This window comes from Pelophylax lessonae (assembly GCF_965119305.1).
Source record: "Pelophylax lessonae genome assembly, chromosome: 3".
Classification (NCBI taxonomy): domain Eukaryota; kingdom Metazoa; phylum Chordata; class Amphibia; order Anura; family Ranidae; genus Pelophylax; species Pelophylax lessonae.
In genome coordinates, this window is record NC_138770.1 from 1,311,719 (window position 1) to 1,333,940 (window position 22,222).

The 22,222-nt window shown below is 46.3% G+C and overlaps 4 protein-coding genes across 4 annotated transcripts in view; 3 read left to right on the top strand and 1 right to left on the bottom strand.

The window, feature by feature from the left end:
- LOC309548645 (uncharacterized protein) overlaps positions 1-10,906 on the top strand; it is a gene marked incomplete at its 3' end in the record, with an annotated part of 257,244 nt that extends 246,338 nt beyond the window's left edge. The window contains exons 9-12 of the mRNA XM_082248614.1: positions 52-149; positions 239-466; positions 4,838-5,364; positions 10,873-10,906. Of these exons, the coding sequence (XP_082104740.1) occupies positions 52-149; positions 239-466; positions 4,838-5,364; positions 10,873-10,906 (887 nt within the window). The remainder of the gene's footprint in view (positions 1-51; positions 150-238; positions 467-4,837; positions 5,365-10,872) is intronic.
- LOC309549119 (uncharacterized protein) overlaps positions 1-22,222 on the bottom strand; it is a 2,919,967-nt gene that overhangs the window by 823,696 nt on the left and 2,074,049 nt on the right. The window lies entirely within an intron of this gene.
- Positions 1-22,222, top strand: part of LOC309549117 (uncharacterized protein) — a 4,285,597-nt gene that overhangs the window by 713,035 nt on the left and 3,550,340 nt on the right.
- Positions 1-22,222, top strand: part of LOC309549121 (uncharacterized protein) — a 236,492-nt gene that overhangs the window by 37,580 nt on the left and 176,690 nt on the right. The gene's annotated exons all lie outside the window — the stretch shown is intronic.

A 22,222-nucleotide genomic window follows, 5' to 3' on the forward strand; every position in this document is an offset into this window, starting at 1 on the left:
TGATAAACACATAGAAACAATGTATTCAGTCAGTGTGTGTGTTTCCTACAGATGGATCCAGTAATGGGAACCCACCAGAGAGATGTCCCCGTCCTCTGTATTCCCGGGATTCCAAACAGGAAGGTCACACCATCCCTCACCATCATCAGGTAGATGAGGAACAATCACTGATAGTATCATTAGGATTTGTACATTATCTGCATTGTTACCATTGATGTCATTTTTATTATATATTCAGAGTGGAAACCTGAGAGATTCTAAAGTTGAGGTTAAAGAAGAGATAAAAGAGGAGGATGATGAGGATGGGGTGATGGAGGAGTCAGAGTTTCTAAAAGAACACAAAGATCTGTACCAGGACACCATGGTGGAGTCATCCAGCTACAGAAACCCACCAGAGAGATGTCCCCGTCCTCTGTATTCCCGGGATTCCACACAGGAAGGTCACACCATCCCTCAAAGTTACAAGGTTGGTGGATTGGAGCATCTAGAACATGGACTTCTGGGGAGGATGTGTGTTTTTTTTTTTTTTTTTTTTTTTTTTATAATATCACAATATTAAAGCTTATAACGTTCAGATGATATTCTATCTCATTTTCTTGGTTTAGAGTGGAGATCCAATCGATATAGAATTTGAGGTTAAAGTAGAAGAAGAAGAGACATATGGGAGGGATGATCAGCAGTCTATGGAGGAGGATGGAATAACGGGGACATTTATAGAGGAGGACACTCCTACAGAGATCAGCACAGGTGGGTCATTAACACTAAATACATACATGACATAAATACATGTAATCCACCACTGATTACTGAATACCAATATTATGAGTCCTGACCCCTGCACTATATACTCTATGTTGTACATTACAGACTTCTGCTCTATCCCCTCTACCGACTGCTACAGTATCTCACAAAAGTAAGTACACCCCTCACATTTTTGGAAATATTTTATTATCTTTTCATGTGACAACACTGAAGAAATGACACTTTGCTACAATGTAAAGTAGTGAGTGTACAGCTTGTATAACAGTGTAAATTTGCTGTCCCCTCAAAATAACTCCACACACAGCCATTAATGTTTAAACCGCTGGCAACAAAAGTGAGTACACCCCTGTGACAATGTCCAAATTTGGCCCAAAGTGTCAATATTTTGTGTGGCCACCATTATTTTCCCCTCTTGGGCATGGAGTTCACCAGAGCTTCACAGGTTGCCACTGGAGTCCTCTTCCACTCCTCCATGACAACATCACAGAGCTGGTGGATGTTAGAGACCTTGCACTCCTCCATCTTCCATTTGAGGATGCCCCACAGATGCTCAATAGGGTTTAGGTCTGGAGACATGCTTGTCCAGTCCATCACCTTTACCCTCAGCTTTTTTAGCAAGGCAGTGGTCGTCTTAGAGGTGTGTTTGGTGTCGTTATCATGTTGGAATATTGCCCTGCGGCCCAGTCACCGAAGGAAGGGGATCATGCTCTGCTTCAGTATGTCACAGTACATGTTGGCATTCATGGTTCCCTCAATGAACTGTAGCTCCCCAGTGCCGGCAGCACTCATGCAGCCCCAGACCATGGCACTCCCACCACCATGCTTGACTGTAGGCAAGACACACTTGTCTTTGTACTCCTTACCTGGTTGCCGCCACACACGCTTGACACCATCTGACACCAAATAAGTTTATCTTGGTCTCATCAGACCACAGGAGATGGTTCCAGTAATCCATGTCCTTAGTCTGCTTGTCTTCAGCAAACTGTTTGCGGGATTTCTTGTGCATCATCTTTAGAAGAGGCTTCCTTCTGGGATGACAGCCATGCAGACCAATTTGATACAGTGTGCGGCGTATGGTCTGAGCACTGACAGGCTGACCCCCTCACCCCTTCAACCTCTGCAGCAATGCTGGCAGCACTCATACGTCTATTTCCCAAAGACAACCTCTGGATATGACGCTGAGCACGTGCACTCAACTTCTTTGGTCGATCATGGCGAGGCCTGTTCTGAGTAGAACCTGTCCTGGTAAACTGCTGTATGGTCTTGGCCACCATGCTGCAGCTCAGTTTCAGGGTCTTGGCAATCTTCTTGTAGCCTATGCCATCTTTTTTTAGAGCAACAATTCTTTTTATTTAAGATCCTCAGAGAGTTCTTTGCCCTCATGTTGAACTTCCAGTAACCAGTATGAGAGAGTGAGAGCGATAACACCAAATTTTAACACACCTCCTCCCCATTCACACCTGAGACCTTATAACACTAACGAGTCACATGACACTGGGGAGGGAAAATAGCTAATTGGGCCTAATTTGGACATTGTCACTTAGGGGTGTACTCACTTTTGTTGTCAGCGGCTTAGACATTAATGGCTGTGTGGTGAGTTATTTTGAGGGGACAGCAAATTTACACTGTTATACAAGCTGTACACTCACTACTTTACATTGTAGCAAAGTGTCATTTCTTCAGTGTTGTCACATGAAAAGATAGAATAAAATATTTACACAAATGTGAGGGGTGTACTTACTTTTGTGAGATACTGTATACACATAATATGGATTCTCTTGGTTACTCCATTTCCTACCAGCTGGACATTTTATATCTAATAAGAAATCAAATGAAAATGAAAATAAATTTCTTCCCCGAAATCTGTAGATAATAAGTGGGAAATAATAATCCAATCTGTGCGATATCACCGCGCCGTGTAACAATCAGACTTACAATTCAAAAATATGAAATCTTATTAAACAGTGTCAGGAAATTAATAAATAGTAATGTGATCATCCAATAAGAGGATAGAAATGTGTGTCATGTGACACGTGTCATCAGTCAGGGCCAATATAAATGATAAAGTGCGAGTGCAGAAATTGCAGATGAGAAAGGTGCTGGTGGTCACTTCCACTCACCTTCCCATCTGACTCCTGTGTTACCAGCGAGTCCCACAGATCCCTTCCCCCTCTAGATATATCGCTCACTCCTCTCCTCCTTCCTCCTCCTCCATGGTATATATGGGGGGAGGGTAGAAAATGACACCCCCTCTAGTGCTCTCCGTCTATCTGCTTTATTCAACACTAAAATCCAAGATGATAGAATTACAAAGCCAGGACTTGAGCAGTGCGGACTAAACAAGCTTCACAATGTGATCCTTCACTCCGATACCCCTTCCCTGGGATGGTCGAGATGGGACGTCCCTGTGCAGGCTCCGCCCATATTTTCTACTCCCCCCCCCCCCCAATATATACCGTGGAGGAATAGGAAGGAGGAGAGGAGGGAAATTATTTCCCACTTATTGTCTACAGATTTGGGGGAAGAAATTTATTTTCATTTTCTTTTGGGCTGCATTTTATTTGTTTTTGTGTTTAGTGAAAGAAACTTTCTGAATGTAAGCTGCCATTGGGTGAATGTTTCTGTGAATATTTATACACCATTCTTTACACTACATGATTGTACCGATTTTATTATTTATTTTATATCACATTTTATATCTGATGATCTGATTGGAGGACAGACTTTTACATGTTGATAATAATGTGATAACATCCTCCAACTTTGGAACCTTAAACAGAAAGTGATAATGAGGGAGGAGTCAGTAACCCAATGATGGTGGTCTTCAGGATCAGTCCAGTCTTCATCTTGGTTGTTCTCCCCCCATCCTCACTCTCTGACCTCTGGTGGGGCTCAGCCCCGCTGTTATTCATGACTAAATCATGGACTAAAAAAGGAAGTGCAGGACTTCTTGTGTTGGGAAGATGGCAATGAGTGATAGAGGGGGAGGGGACACTCGTCCTATAATCCCCTCATCCCTGTCACTCCTATAAAAGACAGTTCTCGTTGTTTCCTCACTCTCTGACTAAGGTCCATGAATAAAGAAATGAACTGGTAGGAGATCAGAGAATCCATTTACTAGTTACCTTGAGGGTGGAATTGTAAGATCCTCAGAGACAAAGCTGCCTGATGTGGGCGGAGTCCTGGTTTAGGAGAACCAATATGCTGATGTCTAGTAAATAATCTTTTTATTTCTATTTTAGTAGATGGACGGGAGATGAGGAAAACCTCAGAGGATTGTCTCACTTTGTCTCCAGACTGTAAAGTAGAAGATGAGGACATCACACAGTATAGTCCAGGAGAAAACCCGGCTACCTCAAATGTCCATCCGGCACCACACAGTGTAGATGGACCATCATATTCCTCTTATCCTGAGGAACCTCAGACTGTGAGGGACAGTGCCGGACCATTGTATTCCTCTTATCCTGAGGAACCTCAGACTGTGAGGGACAGTGCCGGACCATCGTATTCCTCTTATCCTAAGGAACCTCAGACCGTGAGGGACGGTGCTGGACCATCGTATTCCTCTTATCCTGAGGAACCTCAGACTGTGAGGGACAGTGCCGGACCATCGTATTCCTCTTATCCTGAGGAGCCTCAGACTGTGAGGGACGGTGCTGTCCTTCCACCAGATAAGAGGTTCTCCTGTACTGAGTGCGGGAAGTGTTTCAGTTTTAAATCCCATCTTAATGTGCATAAAAGATCTCACACTGGTGAGAAGCCGCATTCCTGTCCTGAGTGTGGGAAATGTTTTTCACAAAAGTCACACCTTTCCACACATCAGAGATTGCATGCTGATGAGAAGCTGTATTCCTGTCCTGAGTGTGGGAAATGCTTTTCACAGAAGTCTGATCTTTCCAAACATCAGAGATTGCACACTGGTGAGAAGCCGTATTCCTGTCCTGAGTGTGGGAAATGTTTTTCAGAGCAGTTCAGTCTTTCCAGACATCAGAGATTCCACACTGGGGAGAAGCCGTATTCCTGTCCTGAGTGCGGGAAATGTTTTTTAGATAAGTCCGCTCTTTCCAGACATCAGAAATTGCACACTGGTGTGAAGTCGTATTCCTGTCCTGAGTGCGGGAAATGTTTTTCACAGAAGTCATATCTTTCCACACATCAGAGATTGCACACTGGTGAGAAGCCGTATTCCTGTCCTGAGTGTAGGAAATGTTTTTCAGATAAGTCCGCTTTTTCCAGACATCAGAGATTGCACACTGGTGAGAACTTGTATTCCTGTCCTGAGTGTGGGAAATGCTTTTCACAGAAGTCTGATCTTTCCAACCATCAGAGATTGCACACTGGTGAGAAGCCGTATTCCTGTCCTGAGTGTGGGAAATGTTTTTCATTGAAGTCCCATCTTTACAGACATCAGATATTGCACACTGGTGTGAAGCCGTATTCCTGTCCTGAGTGTGGGAAATGTTTTTCAGATAAGTCCACTCTTTCCAGACATCAGAGATTGCACACCGGTGAAAAACCGTATTCCTGTCCTGAGTGCGGGAAATGTTTTTCACAGAAGTCCCATCTTTCCTTGCATCAGAGATCGCACACTGCTGAGAAGCCGTATTCCTGTCCTGATTGCTGGAAATGTTTTTCAGATAAGTCCGCTCTTTCCAGACATCAGAGATTCCACACTGATGAGAAGCCGTATTTCTGTCCTGAGTGTGGGAAATGTTTTTCAGAGCAGTTCAGTCTTTCCAGACATCAGAGATTGCACACTGGGGAGAAGCCGTATTCCTGTCCTGAGTGTGGGAAATGTTTTTCAGAGCAGTTCAGTCTTTCCAGACATCAGAGATTCCACACTGGGGAGAAGCCGTATTCCTGTCCTGAGTGCGGGAAATGTTTTTTAGATAAGTCCTCTCTTTCCAGACATCAGAGATTCCACACTGGTGAGAAGCCGTATTCCTGTCCTAAGTGTAGGAAATGTTTTTCAGATAAGTCCGCTCTTTCCAGACATCAGAGATTGCACACTGGTGAAAAACCGTATTCCTGTCCTGAGTGCGGGAAATGTTTTTCACAGAAGTCCCATCTTTCCGAGCATCAGAGATCGCACACTGCTGAGAAGCCGTATTCCTGTCCTGATTGCTGGAAATGATTTTCACAGAAGTCCCATCTTTACAGACATCGGAGATCTCACACGGGTGAGAAGCCATTTTCCTGTCCTGAGTGAGGGAAATGTTCCGCACTGAAGTCCTGTCTTCCTGTACATCAGGGGTCCCACACAACCCTGGAGGTGTATTAGTGCCTTGAGTGCGGGAAATGTCTTCAATATGAATGTTGGTGGACATATGGGGAAGAAGCACACCCTGATATACACCTCAGATATACTCCATGGCTGATCTTCATCATGTAAGAAACACTTCATAAGGAGATCAGAGATCACCAAAGACATAGATGAAGTGTTGTCCCGTGTTGGCCATTGATAGCAGGAGAAAAATAAAAATGGAGTCCTTACCTTTCATTGGCTGAGTACATTTTGTGCGGGAAGATTTCACAAACGCTTACAGATCTGGTTGTTATAAATGTGTTGATGAAATGTGACCCGCATTCCCCCGGTCATGGCGAATTGGGATTTCCTATAATGGTCAGTTCAATCTAGTGGCCAAAATGTGCTTTCCTGACAGATGTCCATGGCCGCATACCTTTGGGTAGCCCCGCCCTCGTCCCCCCCTAAGACCCCACCCCTATAAATGTTCAAAATAAGCCAATGGCTGCATTCCTTTTTTGTCCTCCTCACTTATAGGTCCATTTCTGTATGAAGTTTTCCTACCTATTGGAAGTATTGGTCGGTGGGTCTGGTGCTGGGCAGCTGTGCGGGATGTCAGGAGCTTCCTTTGGTATCCAGAAGTCTTCCAGGATGTCCCGAGTGGTCATTGAGTCCCCAGCTATCAGCGGGGTGGTGTTATGGAACACATATGTAGAGGATCCATGCCTGGAGAGTGGGCCCTGCCACCGGCGGCCATTTGCATTGGCTAGGAGCCCAGCTGCTAGCGGGTGGCCATTAAAGAGGTTGTAAACCCGTTTAAAATTTTTTTTTTTTTTTTACATCCTGCAAGAGAAACACATAATGAGCTAGTATGCATCGCATATTAGCTCATTATGCAATACTTACCTTAGAACGAGCCCCCGCCGTGCCGCTCACTCACCTGTATGACGAGCGACATGTTCAGTCGCCCGTCTTCCGGGATCGCGGCATCCGGCCATCTGATTGGCCGGAGCCGCGGTGACGTCACTCCCGCGCACGCGCGCGGGAGCCGACGGTCACGGCACGGGGCTCTGAAGGAACGGCACGATCAGCCGTTCCTTCAGAGCGCATGCGCCAGTGACGTCACTGGCTGCATTAAAGGTAAATATCTCCTAAACGGTACATGTTTAGGAGATATTTACAGTACCTATAGGTAAGCCTTAATATAGGCTTACCTATAGGTACAACTTCCCGAGGAGGGTTTACTTCCTCTTTAAGTGTTAGACACATGAAATTCGTTTCGGTGCGAATACAAATTCCGACATATTTTTGGTTATTCCTAGATTCGGATGTATCCAAATCTCCAAATGAAATTGTAATGAATTTTGTTGAAATCTGTTAAAATTTGTTTTGTTTATTGATTTTGTAATGATTTCCAACTTTTCAGAACGATTCGAATTCGGATCAGTCAAAAAAAACAATCGACCGATGCTAATTCTTTGTGAAGAAATAGCTGGCTGTTAATCAGCAAGCCGGGAAGCCGCCCGCCCGCATCCTTACCAACCATGACTCATCAGCTGTCAGCGGGCTTCCCCACTGACAGATGAATGGAAAGAAAAGAATGCCGGCATTTCCCGGCAATAGAAAAAAATGATGTGCTCCTCCGACCCCCAGTCGATATCAGGCCCTTAGGGGCCAATATTGAAAAAAGGTGATGTAGACAGGTGGCCCCGCCTCTTACCAATGTAAATGCGGAACCTGCAGTAGGCAGAGGGCCTCCATGATAGCGAGAGCGTCTTTTTTTTATTTATTTTTTCGGGTGCGGCAGGCATTGTGATTGATGACGGATCTACATTGGGGGGGGCTGGCTTTTATTTTTAAAAAAAATAATTTTTTAAAAATTGTGTTTGTGTATTTATTGCTTTTTGACACTTTTTTTTTAGTGAATAGGTACAGGTACTATGGTCCCGATACTCTTTCACATGGGGGGGGGGCAGGATCTGGGGTCCCCTTGGTAAAAGGGGCTTTCAGATTACGATGATCCCCCTGTCTGCAGACCCCCACAACCCCAGGCCACGGTTGTGGGAAAGAGGCCATTGTCCCCATCAGCATGGGGACAAGGTGCTTTGGGTGGGGGGGGGGCAGAACTGCCACAAAACACCCACCCCCACCCCATGGTGAGGGCATGTGGCCTTGTATGGGTTAGAAGGGGGGGCGCTCGCTTGTCCCCCTTTTCCTAACTTGCCGAACTGCATGCTCAGGTTAAGATCTGGTATGGATTTTGGGGGGACCCCACGCCATTTATTTTTTTTACATTTTGGCATGGGCCTGGTATAGACTGGGGGGGAGGGGACCCCACGTCATTTTTTTAATGAGAGTCCCAACATCCTATCTGTTCTGAGAAATGGAAACTACAGATGTTCACAAGGAACCACTGTCATATGTGTGGACTTTAAGGGCACAGCATGAGACAGATAACAACTCCATGGATTTATCCTAAAATAAATCAATAAATGTTATCTAAAACCAGATCTCAATAAAATGAGGAAACTGGCCCCAAACTAAGCTCAGCTCGTACACAGGAGATCAATGTCTCCTACTAATTTCACTCATGTACATCATACATATATAAGGATAAGTTGGTATATATCATAAGGTTCGTGTAGGTATAGATATTTCCTCTCTTCACTTAGATGTAACATTTAGTGACGACCATGTACTTTATTACTGAATATATCTTATTACTATTATAACAATCTCCTTACTATATGGATTTTTTTGTCTCAGCTTTTTTTGTATACGTGTCTGCATCATATTTGTTACTGATGTCAACATTTGTATCAATTACTGTATGTATAATAAATGACTATGTTCAGATTCTATTTTTGTATATCTTAGTTGATGACCTGCCTCATATAAAGTCCTACGACCTCTGTTTTCTGTTTGCATTAACCATTAGGGATGGAGGCACGTCACTGTGTTTGCTTCGGATCATATTCCTCTATCTTCGTCTGTTCACTAGTCAACGCGTTTCACACAAGGCTTCTTCAGGACTATGAAGATGTACAGACAGTTTTCTCTTAAAATTAACAGACTCGATATTAGTGTTTCATAGACATAGAACATAATCTGTATTTATGTACATCATAATAAATACAAACATGGTTTACTAGCACATGGCATTCCTTCCAACCCCCAACAAATTAACCCGACCTGGGGCGGACACAGGGGGAAAATCAGAACAAAATGTGTTGTGTATATAGGTATCTGTCCTAAAGATCCTAGGTACAAGATAAAATATACAGTATCTCACAAAAGTAAGTACACCTCTCACATTTTTGTAAATATTTTATTCTATCTTTTCATGTGACAACACTGAAGAAATGACACTTTGTTACAATGTAAAGTAGTGAGTGTACAGCTTGTATAACAGTGTATATTTGCTGTCCCCTCAAAATAACTCAACACACAGCCATTAATGTCTAAACCGCTGACAACAAAAGTGAGTATACCCCTATGTGAAAATGTCCAAATTGGGCCCAATTAGCCATTTTCCCTCCCCGGTGTCATGTGACTCGTTAGTGTTACAAAGTCTCAGGTGTGAATGAGCAGCAGGTGGGGTAAATTTGGTGTTATCGCTCACACTCTCTCATACTGGTCACTGGAAGTTCAACATGGCAAGACATTGAAACTGAGCTGCAGCATGGTGGCCAAGACGATACATAGTGTTTTAACGGGACAGGTTTTATTCACAACAGGCCTCGCCATGGTGGACCAAAGAAGTTGAGTGCACGTGCTCAGCCTCCTTGCCAGAGGTTGTCTTTGGGAAATAGACGTATGAGTGCTGCCAGCATGGCTGCAGAGGTAAAAAGGGTGGGGGGGGTCAGCCTGTCAGTGCTCAGACCATACGCCGCACACTGCATCAAATTGGTCTGCATGGCTGTCATCCCAGAAGGAAACCTCTTCTAAAGATGATGCACAAGAAAGCCTACAAATAGTTTGCTGAAGACAAGCAGACTAAGGGCATGGATTACCGGAGCCATGTCCTGTGGTCTGATGAGACTAAGATAAACCTAGGTTAAGATGGTGTCAAGCATGTGTGGCGGCAACCAGGTGAGGAGTACAAAGACAAGTGTGTCTTGCCTACAGTCAAGCATGGTGGTGGGAGTGTCATGGTCTGGGGCTGCATGAGTGCTGCCGGCACTGGGGAGCTACAGTTTATTGAAGGAACCATGAATGCCAACATGTACTGTGACATACTGAAGCAGAGTATGATCCCCTCCCTTCGGAGACTGGGCCATAGGGCAGTATTCCAACATGATAACAACCCCAAGCACACCTCCAAGATGACCATTGCCTTGCTAGAGAAGCTGAGGATGAAGGTGATAAACTGGCCAAGCATGTCTCCACACCTAAACCCTATTGAGCATCTGTGGGGCATCCTCAAATGGAAGGTGGAGGAGCGCAAGTTCTCTAACATCCACCAGCTCCGTGACGTCATCATGGAGGAGTGGAAGAGGACTCCAGTGGCAACCTGTGAAGCTCTGGTGAACTCCATGCCCAAGAGGGTTAAGGTAGTACTGGAAATTAATGGTTGCCACACAAAATATTTACACTTTGGGCCCAATTTGGACATTGGTGGAGGACCTACTGTTGCTGGGGGTGAGTCTTAAATTTCTCGGGGGTCAGTTGTTGCTGGGAGGGGTCTGTTGTTGCTTGCTGACAGGAAGTCTATTGATGCTGGCTGTGGGGAGACCTGTTGTTGCAGCCAGGAGTCTATTGTTGCTAGGGGAAGAATTTTGTTACGTGTGGTCCATTGTTAGGGGATCTATTGTTACTAGCCGCAGGGGATCTATTTTACTGTTTTTCTTGTTATCAATCATTAGCAAAGTCCACAAATTACGCAGCACCACAAAATGATACCTTGTTCTGTATTGTCTAAAAGAGCAGTACTGGGAGGTGGGTAGGGGATGGAACCAAGAAATGGTGCTTGAAGGTGGGTAGAGGATGGAACCAAGGAATGGAATGGTGCTTGGAGGTGGGTACAGGGTGGAACCAAGGAATGGTGCTCGGAGGTGGGTAGGGGTTGGAACCAAGGAATGGTGCTCGGAGGTGGGTAGGGGGTGGAACAAAGGAATGATGCTCAGAGGTGGGTAGGGGTAATTCCTGCACCTATTCTCTGAGAAAACAAGCCCTGATAATGAGTCACCTATTTGCTTGAATGTGGCCTTCATGAGTTATGGCTTACCCAGATGTGGATCCTGGAGGTGCTGATATGAGGGATAAGGAACAAACTAGGTCTCATAACTAGAGTTGAGCGGACACCTGGATGTCCGTGTTCGGCGGGTTCGGCCAAACTTTAAAAAAAAGTCCGGGTCCGTGTCCCGGACTTTTGCCGAACTTTTCCCGGACACCGAACCCTATTGAAGTCAATGGGGACCCGAACTTTCAGGCACTAAAATGGCTCTAAAACACCAATGGAAAGGGCTAGAGTGCTGCAAATGGCAGCAAAACGTAGTTAAGAGCATGGCAAGTGCTCTGCAAACAAATGTGGATAGGGAAATAACTTAAAACAACAAAAAAAAACTGAAAAATAAAACAATGTTCTTCATCTCTGAAGGACGAGGCCCATATGGAGTAGGAGGGAGATTGAGGTGGTGGTGGATGTGGCGGTCTCATAGGCGTGCGCACAGGGTGTGCCGGATGTGCCTGGGCACACCCTAATCACCTAGGGCACATAGCATTATCGCTCTGTTTGCCAGTGAGGAGATGGGAAAGATCTCCCTCGGACCTGCTCTGCTCTATTTCACTTTGCCAGCAGGGAGAGTAATGTATCGGGGCCATGTACATGTAGGCAAACACATGCATGTGTATTTAAACTTTGGGGTGCACACCCTAATGCAATAGGCTTCGCACACCTATGGGCGGTGTAGGTGGAAGCGGCAGTGGAGGAGGACCAGGGCCGGATTAAGAGCATCATGGGCTTGGTGCTGAGGATTTAGAAGGGCCTTAAGGGCCGTGCCTTGGCATGCACCCAGAGGAGGAAGGGTGCAGCCATGCATGCCTAATTCCACATGGGATGCTGTCTCTGAAGCCCATAAACACATCCATGCATCAGCAACTGTCCCTCCTTGTCCGGCCTTCTTGCTGTGTGGGGAGGTTCTGAGGGAGCTGCCTGGGGAAGCGAGCATAGAAGCCAGACTTCTGTGTTTACAAGTGACAGAAGAGCGGTAACAGTGAATATGGCCAACCCGGGGCCTATATAAAGGTAGGGGCCTGGAGCTGCAGCTCCAATAGCCCCTACGTTAATCTGGCCCTGAGGAGGACGAGGTAGCCAACACTGCTTCTTTTCACAAATTTTAAATGAGGGTACACCCCAAAAGAGTGAGAGAGCAAAAATGGAACAATGGCTGGGTAAGGTCGGTATCCATCGCTATTCTGCACAAGGTACGGAAAAGTCCCGTGGGATCCATGCCTGGTTAATTTTAATGAACGTGAGCTTGTCCACATTGTCTCTGGACAAGCGGCTGCGCTTGTCTGTGATAACGCCCCCAGCCGTGCTAAATACCCGTTCAGATAATACACTGGCTGCAGGGCACGCCAGCACCTCCAAGGCGTAAAGGGCAAGCTCAGGCCATGTGCCCAACTTGGAGACCCAGAAGTTGAAGGGGGCAGACCCCTCATTCAGTACGTCTAGGCGTGTGCACACATACTGCTCCACCATGTTGGTGAAATGCTGCCTCCTGCTAAGACGTTCCATATGAGCTGCTGGTGCTGCTGTTTGTTGTGGCGTGCTGACAAAGCTTTTCCACATTTCGGTCATGCTAACCCTGCCTTCTGAGGTGCTGGCGGTGCCCTGGTTGCATTGGCGACCTCTTCCTCCTCCTCCTCTGCCTTGTGCTTCCACTGTGGCCCCGCTGTCAGGTGGGAATGCCAGCAGCATCGCGTCTACCAGCGTGCGCTTGTACTTGCGCATCTTGCGATCGCGCTCCAGTGAGTGAATTAAGGACGGTACGTTGTCCTTGTAACGGGGATCCAGCAGCGTGGCCACCCAGTAATCAGCACAAGTTAGAATGTGGGCAACTCGGCGGTCGTTGTGGAGACACTGCAGCATGTAATCGCTCATGTGTGCCAGGCTGCCCAGAGGCAATGAAAGGCTGTCCTCTGTGGGAGTTGTATCGTCCGTGTCCTCTGTATCCCCCCAGCCATGCACCAGTGATGGCCATGAGCTGGCCTGGGTGCCACCCTGCTGTGAACATGCTTCCATCTCCTCCTCCAGCTCCTCCTCCTCCAGAACTGTGCCCCTGCTGGACAATTGTGTCCCTGGCATTTGTGTGTGCAGGAACCCACCCTCGGAGCCCCTTGCGAATGACTGCCCTGAAAGCCTCTGGAAATGTTACCTCTTCATCCTCCTCCTCATCCTCCTCCTCATCCTGTGCCACATCCTCTTCCATCATCGCCCGAATTGTTTTTTCAAGGAGGCATAGAAGTGGGATAGTTAAGCTGAGAACAGCGTCATCGGCACTGGCCATGTTGGTGGAGTACTCAAAACAGCGCAACAGGGCACACAGGTCTCGCATGGAGGCCCAGTTATTGGTGGTGAAGTGGTGCTGTTCCGCAGAGCGACTCACGCGTGTGTGCTGCAGCTGAAACTCCACTATGGCCTGCTGCTGCTCGCACAGTCTTTGCAGCATGTGCAAGGTGGAGTTCCACCTTGTGGGCACGTCACATATGAGGCGGTAAGCGGGAAGGCCGAAGTAACGCTGCAGCGCTGACAGGCGAGCAGCAGCAGGGTGAGAACGCCGAAAGTGCGCACAGACGGCCCGCACTTTCTGCAGCAGCTCTGACATATCGGGGTAGTTTTTAAGGAACCTCTGCACCACCAAATTCAGCACATGCGCCAGGCAAGGGATGTGCGTCAAACCGGCTAGGCCCAGAGCTGCTATGAGATTTCGCCCGTTATCGCACACCACCAGGCCGGGCTTGAGGCTCGCTGGCAGCAACCACTCATTTGTCTGCTGTTCCATGCTCCTCCACAACTCCTGCGCGGTGTGTGGTTTGTCCCCCAAACAGGCAAGTTTTAAAACTGCCTGCTGTCGTTTACCCCTGGCCATGCTGAAGTTGGTGGTGAAGGTGTTACGCTGTCCGGATGAGGAGGCGGTAGAGGATGAGGAAGCGGAGTAGGAGGAGTTAGGAACAGGAGGCAAACTGAAGCGCCCTGCAATCCTCGGTGGTGGAAGGACATGCGCCAAATTGCTATCCGCCTCAGGCCCATCCGCCACTGCATTTACCCAGTGTGCCGTTAGGGAGATATAACGCCCCTGACCGTGCTTACTGGTCCACGTATCGGTAGTTAGGTGGACCTTGCCAGAGATGGCGTTGCGCAGTGCACACCTGATTTTTCCCCCACTTGGTTGTGCAGGGAAGGGATGGCTTGCCTGGAAAAGTAGTGGCGGCTAGGCACGACGTACTGTGGGACAGCCACCGACATAAGGTTTTTAAAACTGTGCGTCTCCACCAGACGGAATGACAGCATTTCAAAGGCCAAGAATTTTGAAATGCTGGCATTCAGGGCCAGGGATCGCGGTTGGGTAGGGGGGTACTTCCTCTTCCTCTCAAGTGTTTGGGAGATGGAAAGCTGAATGTTTCCACGGGACATTGTGGAGATGGTTGGTGACCCAGGTGGTGGTGTTGCTGACAGATCCTCTGTTTGCGGGGTGGCAGGTGCCGGTATCACTACAGATGTGGCTGGAGCGGCCGAGACTGCAGCAGAAGAGGAAGCAGGATGAGCCAGAGACGTTTCTTGGTTTTGAAGGTGTCTACTCCACTGCAGCTCTTGCTTTGCACTTAGATGCCTGATCATGCAGGTTGTGCTCAGGTTGAGAAGGTTTATGCCTCGCTTCAGGCTCTGATTGCACGGGGTGCAAACCACTTGTGTCCTGTCATCAGCACATTTTCTAAAGAACTTCCACGCTAGAGAACTCCTTTGAGCTGACTTTGGTGCGCTCGTTCCCTCGCTGCGTTGGGCAGTAGCAGGCGTAGTGTCTAGGGCACGGCCGCTCCGCTTCTGCACCCTGCTCCCTCTTCTGCTGTGCTGGTGGCTCTGTGCGACCACCGCCTCTTCCTCCAAACTACTCAGGTCACCTGCATGACGTTCATTCCATGTGGGGTCGAGGACCTCATCATCCTCCACATCATCTTCCATCCAGTCTTCACCCCTGCCCTCCTTGTCGGTCTCCACAATGCTGAACGCCGCAGCAGTTAGCACCTGCGTTTCGTCATCATCGGAGACGTGCTGCGATGGTCCTTGCATGTACTCATCTTGAGAAATAAGTGGTTGGGCATCGCTGCACTCAATCTCTTCCACTTCTGGGGCAGGGCTAGGTGGATGGCCCTGGGAAACCCTGCTGACAGAGTCCTCAAAAAAGAAGAAGAGACTGCTGTATGGATTGGGGCTCAGACTGCTTGCCTGATTTGCAAGGGGGGTGAGGTGAAAGACGGTTGGACATCGGCTGCAGGTGCCAACTCTGACCTTTCTGCAGTAGACTGGGTGGGAGACAATGTGAAGGAACTGGAGGCACTGTCAGCAGCAAACCAATCTACTATCGCCTCTCTGTGTTCTGGCCTCATCACTTCTAGAGGCGTATGATGCCCTACCAAATACTGATGCAGGTTCTGTCGCCTACTAACATTTGAGGAAGGTGTTTCACTTGTGCGTGTAGCTGGCACAGATCGACCACGTCCTCTCCTTGCAACAGGAGCTCTACCAGCAGCACCACGACCCAGGCCACGGCCCCTATTTGACGGTCTCCTCATATTTCTGTAATTTAAGATCTTGCCCTAGAACGGTGTTTATTGAATAGCGGAACAAAACAACAACAGTATCGCACGGGTGTATCTCACAGTCAAATATGCAAACTATGCCGCAATTTAATGTTTTTTACCCCAAAAGGGTGTATATTGAATAGCGGAATAGGATAAAAAACGGTGTATCTCACACGTACTAACACAGACTAGGCCCCAATTAAAATTTTTTGTACCACCCTAAAGGGAGGATGAGGAAGAGGAGTAGGAGGAGTTGGGAACAGGAGGCAAACTGAAGTGCCCTGCAATCCTCGGCGGTAGAAGGAGATACGCCAAACAAATTTAAAAAGGTGTATCTCACATGTACCGATACAGACTATCCCGCAATTTAATTTATTACACTCCAAAAGGGTGTATATTGAATAGCGGAATAGGACAAATTTTACAAAACGGTGTATCTCACACGTACAAACACAAACTAGGCCTCGATTACAATTTTTGGTACCCTAAAGGCAGGATGAGGAAGAGGAGTAGGAGGATTTGGGAACAGGAGGCAAACTGAAGCGCCCTGCAATCCTCGGCGGTAGAAGGAGATGCGCCAAACAAATTTAAAAAGGTGTATCTCACATGTACCGATACAGACTATCCCACAATTTAATTTTTTACACTCAAACAGGGTGTATATTGAATAGTGGAATAGGACAAATTTTACAAAACGGTGTATCTCACACGTACCAACACAAACTAGGCCCCGATTACAATTTTTTGTACCCTAAAGGCAGGATGAGGAAGAGGAGTAGGAGGAGTTGGGAACAGGAGCCAAACTGAAGCGCCCTGCAATCCTCGGCGGTAGAAGGAGATGCGCCAAACAAATTTAAAAAGGTGTATCTCACATGTAGCGATACAGACTATCCCGCAATTTAATTTTTTACACTCAAACAGGGTGTATATTGAATAGCGGAATAGGACAAATTTTACAAAATGGTGTATCTCACACGTACAAACACAATCTAGGCCCCGATTACAATTTTTGGTACCCTAAAGGCAGGATGAGGAGCAGGAGGAGTTCGGAACAGGCAGGAGGCAGACTGAAGCACCCTCAAATCCTCTTCAGTATGAGATGCGCCCCAAAAATTGGAAAGGTGTATCTCACACGTACCGACACAGACTATCACGCAATTTAATTGTTTATACCCAAAGGTTTTGATTAAATAGCGGAATAGAAATTATGATCAAAAAAAGTGTATGTATCTCACACGTACAGAACCACACTAGGCCCCAATTACTATTGTTTGTACCCCTAAAGGCAGGATGAGGAGTAGGAGGAGTTTGGAACAGGCAGCACCCTCAATTCTTCAGAAGTATGAGATGAACCCCAAAAACTTGGAAAGGTGGATCTCACACGTACCAACACAGACTATCCCGCAATTTAATTGATCCCCAAAGGTTTTTATTGAATAGCGAAATAGAAAATATGATCAAAAAAAGTGTATGTATCTCACACGTACAAAACCACACTAGGCCCCAATTACTATTGTTTGTACCCCTAAAAGGCTGGATGAGGAGTAGGAGGAGTTTGGAACAGGCAGCACCCTCAAATCTTCAGAAGTATGAGATGAACCCCAAAAACTTGAAAAGGTGGATCTCACACGTACCAACACAGACTATCCCGCAATTTAATTGTTTATACCCAAAGGTTTTTATTGAATAGCAGAATAGAAAATATGATCAAAAAAAGTGTATGTATCTCACACGTACAGAACCACACTAGGCCCCAATTACTATTGTTTGTACCCCTAAAAGGCAGGATGAGGAGTAGGAGGAGTTTGGAACAGGCAGCACCCTCAAATCTTCAGAAGTATGAGATGAACCCCAAAAACTTGGAAAGGTGGATCTCACACGTACCAACACAGACTATCCCGCAATTTAATTGATCCCCAAAGGTTTTTATTGAATAGCGGAATAGAAAATATGATCAAAAAAAGTGTATGTATCTCACACGTACAAAACCACACTAGGCCCCAATTACTATTGTTTGTACCCCTAAAAGGCTGGATGAGGAGTAGGAGGAGTTTGGAACAGGCAGCACCCTCAAATCTTCAGAAGTATGAGATGAACCCCAAAAACCCCAAATATCATTCAGCTCTGCTGCAGGCCACAATTTAATTTTTTTTAACCCAAGGCTGTATATTGAATAGTGGAATAGAAAAAAATGTATGATTTTTGAAACCACTCAATAATAGCACATGTGAACTGAACACAGCAGTGTATGATCAGTCAGCACAGCACAGCTGAAGGAAAAATGCTGCACACAGTGACTGATAGAAAAATACTTTTCTCCCTCCTCCTCAGTGGGCAAAAACAATTGTGTTCACTGCACCCCACACACAGCAAAATCGATGTGGACCACTGACACCTGCCTATCTCCAGCCTCTCCCTAAATGGATTGATAAGATCGTAGATCGGTCACTGAAAACCCTTCCCACACAGCAAAATCGATCGTAGAAAACTGACCCTAAAAATCAGCAGCAGCCTCTCCCTAAAAGGATTGATAAGATCGTAGATCGGTCACTGAAAACCCCTCCCACACAGCAAAATCAATCGTAGAGAATTGACCCTAAAAATCAGCAGCAGCCTCTCCCTAAAAGAATTAAGAAGATCGTAGATCGGTCACTGAAAACCCCTCCCACACAGCAAAATCGATCGTAGAAAACTGACCCTAAAAATCAGCAGCCTCCCCCTAAAATGCCTACAACTCGCCCTGCCTAACACACTCCGACCTGTCCCTCAATTCTATCCGGACACAAATGTTTTTTTTTTTCCTGTCTGTCCCTAATCAGCAGCCAGCACGTATGATGTGTGCTCTGTCCCTGAACTAACACAGCAGAATGACGCAGCGGCGCTGCCTCGGACTTATAAAGACTTGGTCACATGCTTCAGATGGCCAATCACAGCTACTAATACATTTGTAGGCATGGCTGGGATGGCTTAAGGCACACCAGTTAAACGCTTGTTGATTGGCTGTTGAAAGCCCGCCATGAAAAGCGCGCCAATGCATGCAAAACCCGGAAATAAAACGACCGAACACGGATTTTTACCCGAATATACAGTAAAGTTTTCGGGTCCGTGTTCGGGTAACAAAAAACCAATTATTCGGTACGAACACGAATAATACAGTCCGTGTTCGCTCAACCCTAATCAGTGTCGATCAGTACTACCAATCAGTGCTCATCAATAGTACCAATCAGTGCCCATCAGTACTACCAGTCAGTGCCAACTATCAGTGCCCATCAGTACTACCAATCAGTGCCCATCAGTACTGCTAATTAGTGCCAACCAGTGCCAACTATCAGTGCTGCTAATTAGTACCCATCAGTACTACTTATCAGTGCCCACAAGTGCCACCTATCAGTGCCCATCAGTACTACCAATCAGTGCCACCTATCAGTGCCCATCAGTACTGCTAACCAGTGCCAACTATTAGTGCTGATAATTAGTACCCATCAGTACTGCTAACCAGTGGCAACTATCAGTGCTGCCTTTCAGTGCCCATCAGTGCAGCCTCATCATAAGTGACAATTAGTGCCGCCTATCAGGGGGTGACAGTGCCCGGTATTGAAAAAGTGGGGGGGGGGGTAGGAAGGGGGGGGATAGTGCCCGGTATTGAGGGGGGGGCAGGAAGGGGGGGATGGTCAAAATTTGTCATGCCTGGATGAATGCTTGTCACTATGGTGTAACTAATTATTTATGAGTAGAACCCTTATGCTCCTTCATCCGGCATGGTTTCATACTAGTAACTGGAATCCTCCTTGTTAGTGTTGGAGTTCAGTAGACATCGAAGAATATAAGCTAATTATTCCATTAGTATAAAAGCAAATATTTTACCGTTTCCAAATGGAAAATACGGCATTTGGCTGTGTTCATCTCTCTGGTGCAGGTCATTAGAATGGAGCGCTTCACTTCGGTATTCTTAGTTTTGGATCATCTGGAGTGTCTATATATATATATATATATATATATATATATATATATATATATACACAGTATACGTGTACACTGAAGATAGGTCCTGGATGGGTCTTCCAGCATGACTATGACCCAAAACATACCGCCAAGGCATCAAAGAAGTGGCTTAAGAAGAAGCACATTGAGGTCATAAAGTGGCCTAGCCAGTCTCCAGACCTTAATCCTATAGAAAATGTATGGAGGGAGCTAAAACTTTAAGTTGCCAAGCAACAGCCAAGAAACTTTAAGGGTTTAGAGAAGATCTGTAAAGAAGAGTGGACCAAAATCTCTCCTGAGATGTGTGAAAACCTGGTCACCAACTACAAGAAACGTCTTACCTCAGTAGTTGGTGGAAGAACCCTTGTTGGCAATCACAAAGTCATGTTTTATTTGGGGACCAAATGCTTATTTTACTCACTAAACTGCAACTCCATTTATAACATTTGTCTCCTCATGGTTTTTTTTTTCTGGATTTCTGGTTGATATTCTGTCTCTATCATAAAAATACACCTATGATAAAAAAATTATACACCCACCATTTCTTTGTAAGTGGGCAAACTTACACAATCTGCAGGGGATGAAATCATTATTTTCCCCATTGTAAGAATAAACACTCAAAGAGCCCTCAGAATTACATTCCACACTCTGAATCTAGTAGGTCTTTTTAAAGGGGTCCTTAAGACAAAAAACAAATGCATGAGGTCAACTAAATACATACTAAACTCTTAATCTGAGCATGCAGCCTGCCTGGCCAAGGAAAGGAGGGGGGGGGGGGGTGAACGTGCGATGGTAATAGGCAGTATTATATTTATCCCCCCCTTGGTGGGAGTGGAGATGACCCCATCTATGAGGATATAAAGTACATACACACACAGCACAAGGATGTGTTCACACTACGAGATGGTTCTCTGGGCTGCAGTTCCTCTGACCTCCACAAGGTGGTGGTCTCCCTTCTACCCAGACAGGAAGTCTCTATGGAACACAGGAAGTGATCTGAGGTACATAGAGGAAGCTCTGTGTGATACGAGGTAGATGTGACGCTGAAATTGGCAGAAGAGGAGGTAATAAGATCTTATTTTTTATTTACACCCAGTCCCCCCCCCACCATCATGCCCGTCCTCTTCCTCCATAGTCACTGTGATGTCTTTTATCTCCAGCAGATGATGATACACACATATATAGTGTGGAAACCTAGATTAATCTCTTGTAAAGAGGGATAAGATTCGGGTTCTACTGAAATTGGCACTTCCACACCCTTTCTTCAAAGATACAAACCCCTCCCCGGGGCTCCTACCCCGGGCTCCTCTGCCCTTCCTGCAGGCCTGGGACTGGCATGGCGGATGGAGTGGAGGATAATTAGTTCTCGGCTCTCTCCTCCGGTGAGTGAACCCAGAAGAGATGAGCACGAGGGATCACTGGCAGGAGGAATATATAAATCTTTATATCACTAGACATGTCACCAGCAGGGGAAGGAGGTCATGATTCATATATATATATATATATATATATACTGTAGATCTTTAAACCACTAGAGGGGCCACCAATAGGAGGAAGGAGGTCCTGATTCCTCTATATAGATCTTTATATCACTAGAGGGGTCACCGGCAGGAGGAAGAAGGTCCTGATTCCTCTTTATTTATCTTTATATCACTAGAGGGGTCACTGCCAGGAGAAAGGAGGTCCTGATTCCTCTATATAGATCTTTATATCACTAGAGGGGTCACCAGCAGGTGGAAGGAGGTCCTGATTCCTCTATATAGATCTTTATATCACTGGAGGGGTCACCAGCAGGAGGAAGGAGGTCCCGATTCCTCAATGCACTGTAGATCTTTATATCACTAGTAGGGTCACCAGCATGAGGAAGGACGTCCAAATTTCTCTATATAGATCTCTATATCACTGGAGGGATCACTGGCAGGAGGAAGGAGGTCCTGATTCCTCTATATACATCTTTATATCACTGGCAGGAGGAAGGAGGTCCCGATTCCTCGATATAGATCTTTGTATCACTGACAGGAGGAAGGAGGTCCTGATTCCTCTATATAGATCTTTATATCACTAGAGAGATCACCGGCAGGAGAAAGGACATCCAGATTACTTTATATACTGTAGATCCTTATATCACTGGAAGGGTCACCAGCAGGAGGAAGGAGGTCCTGATTCCTCTACATTGATCTTTATATTACTGGAGGGGTCACCAGCAGGAGGAAGGAGGTCCTGATTCCTCTATATAGATCTTTATATTACTGGAGGGATCACCAACAGGAGGAAGGAGGTCCCGATTCCTCAATGCACTATAGATCTTTATTTCACTAGAGGGGTCACAAGCAGGATGAAGGAGGTCCCAGTTCCTCTATATTGATCTTTATATCACTGGAGGGGGTCACCAGCAGGAGGAAGGAGGTCCCGATTCCTCAAGGCACTGTA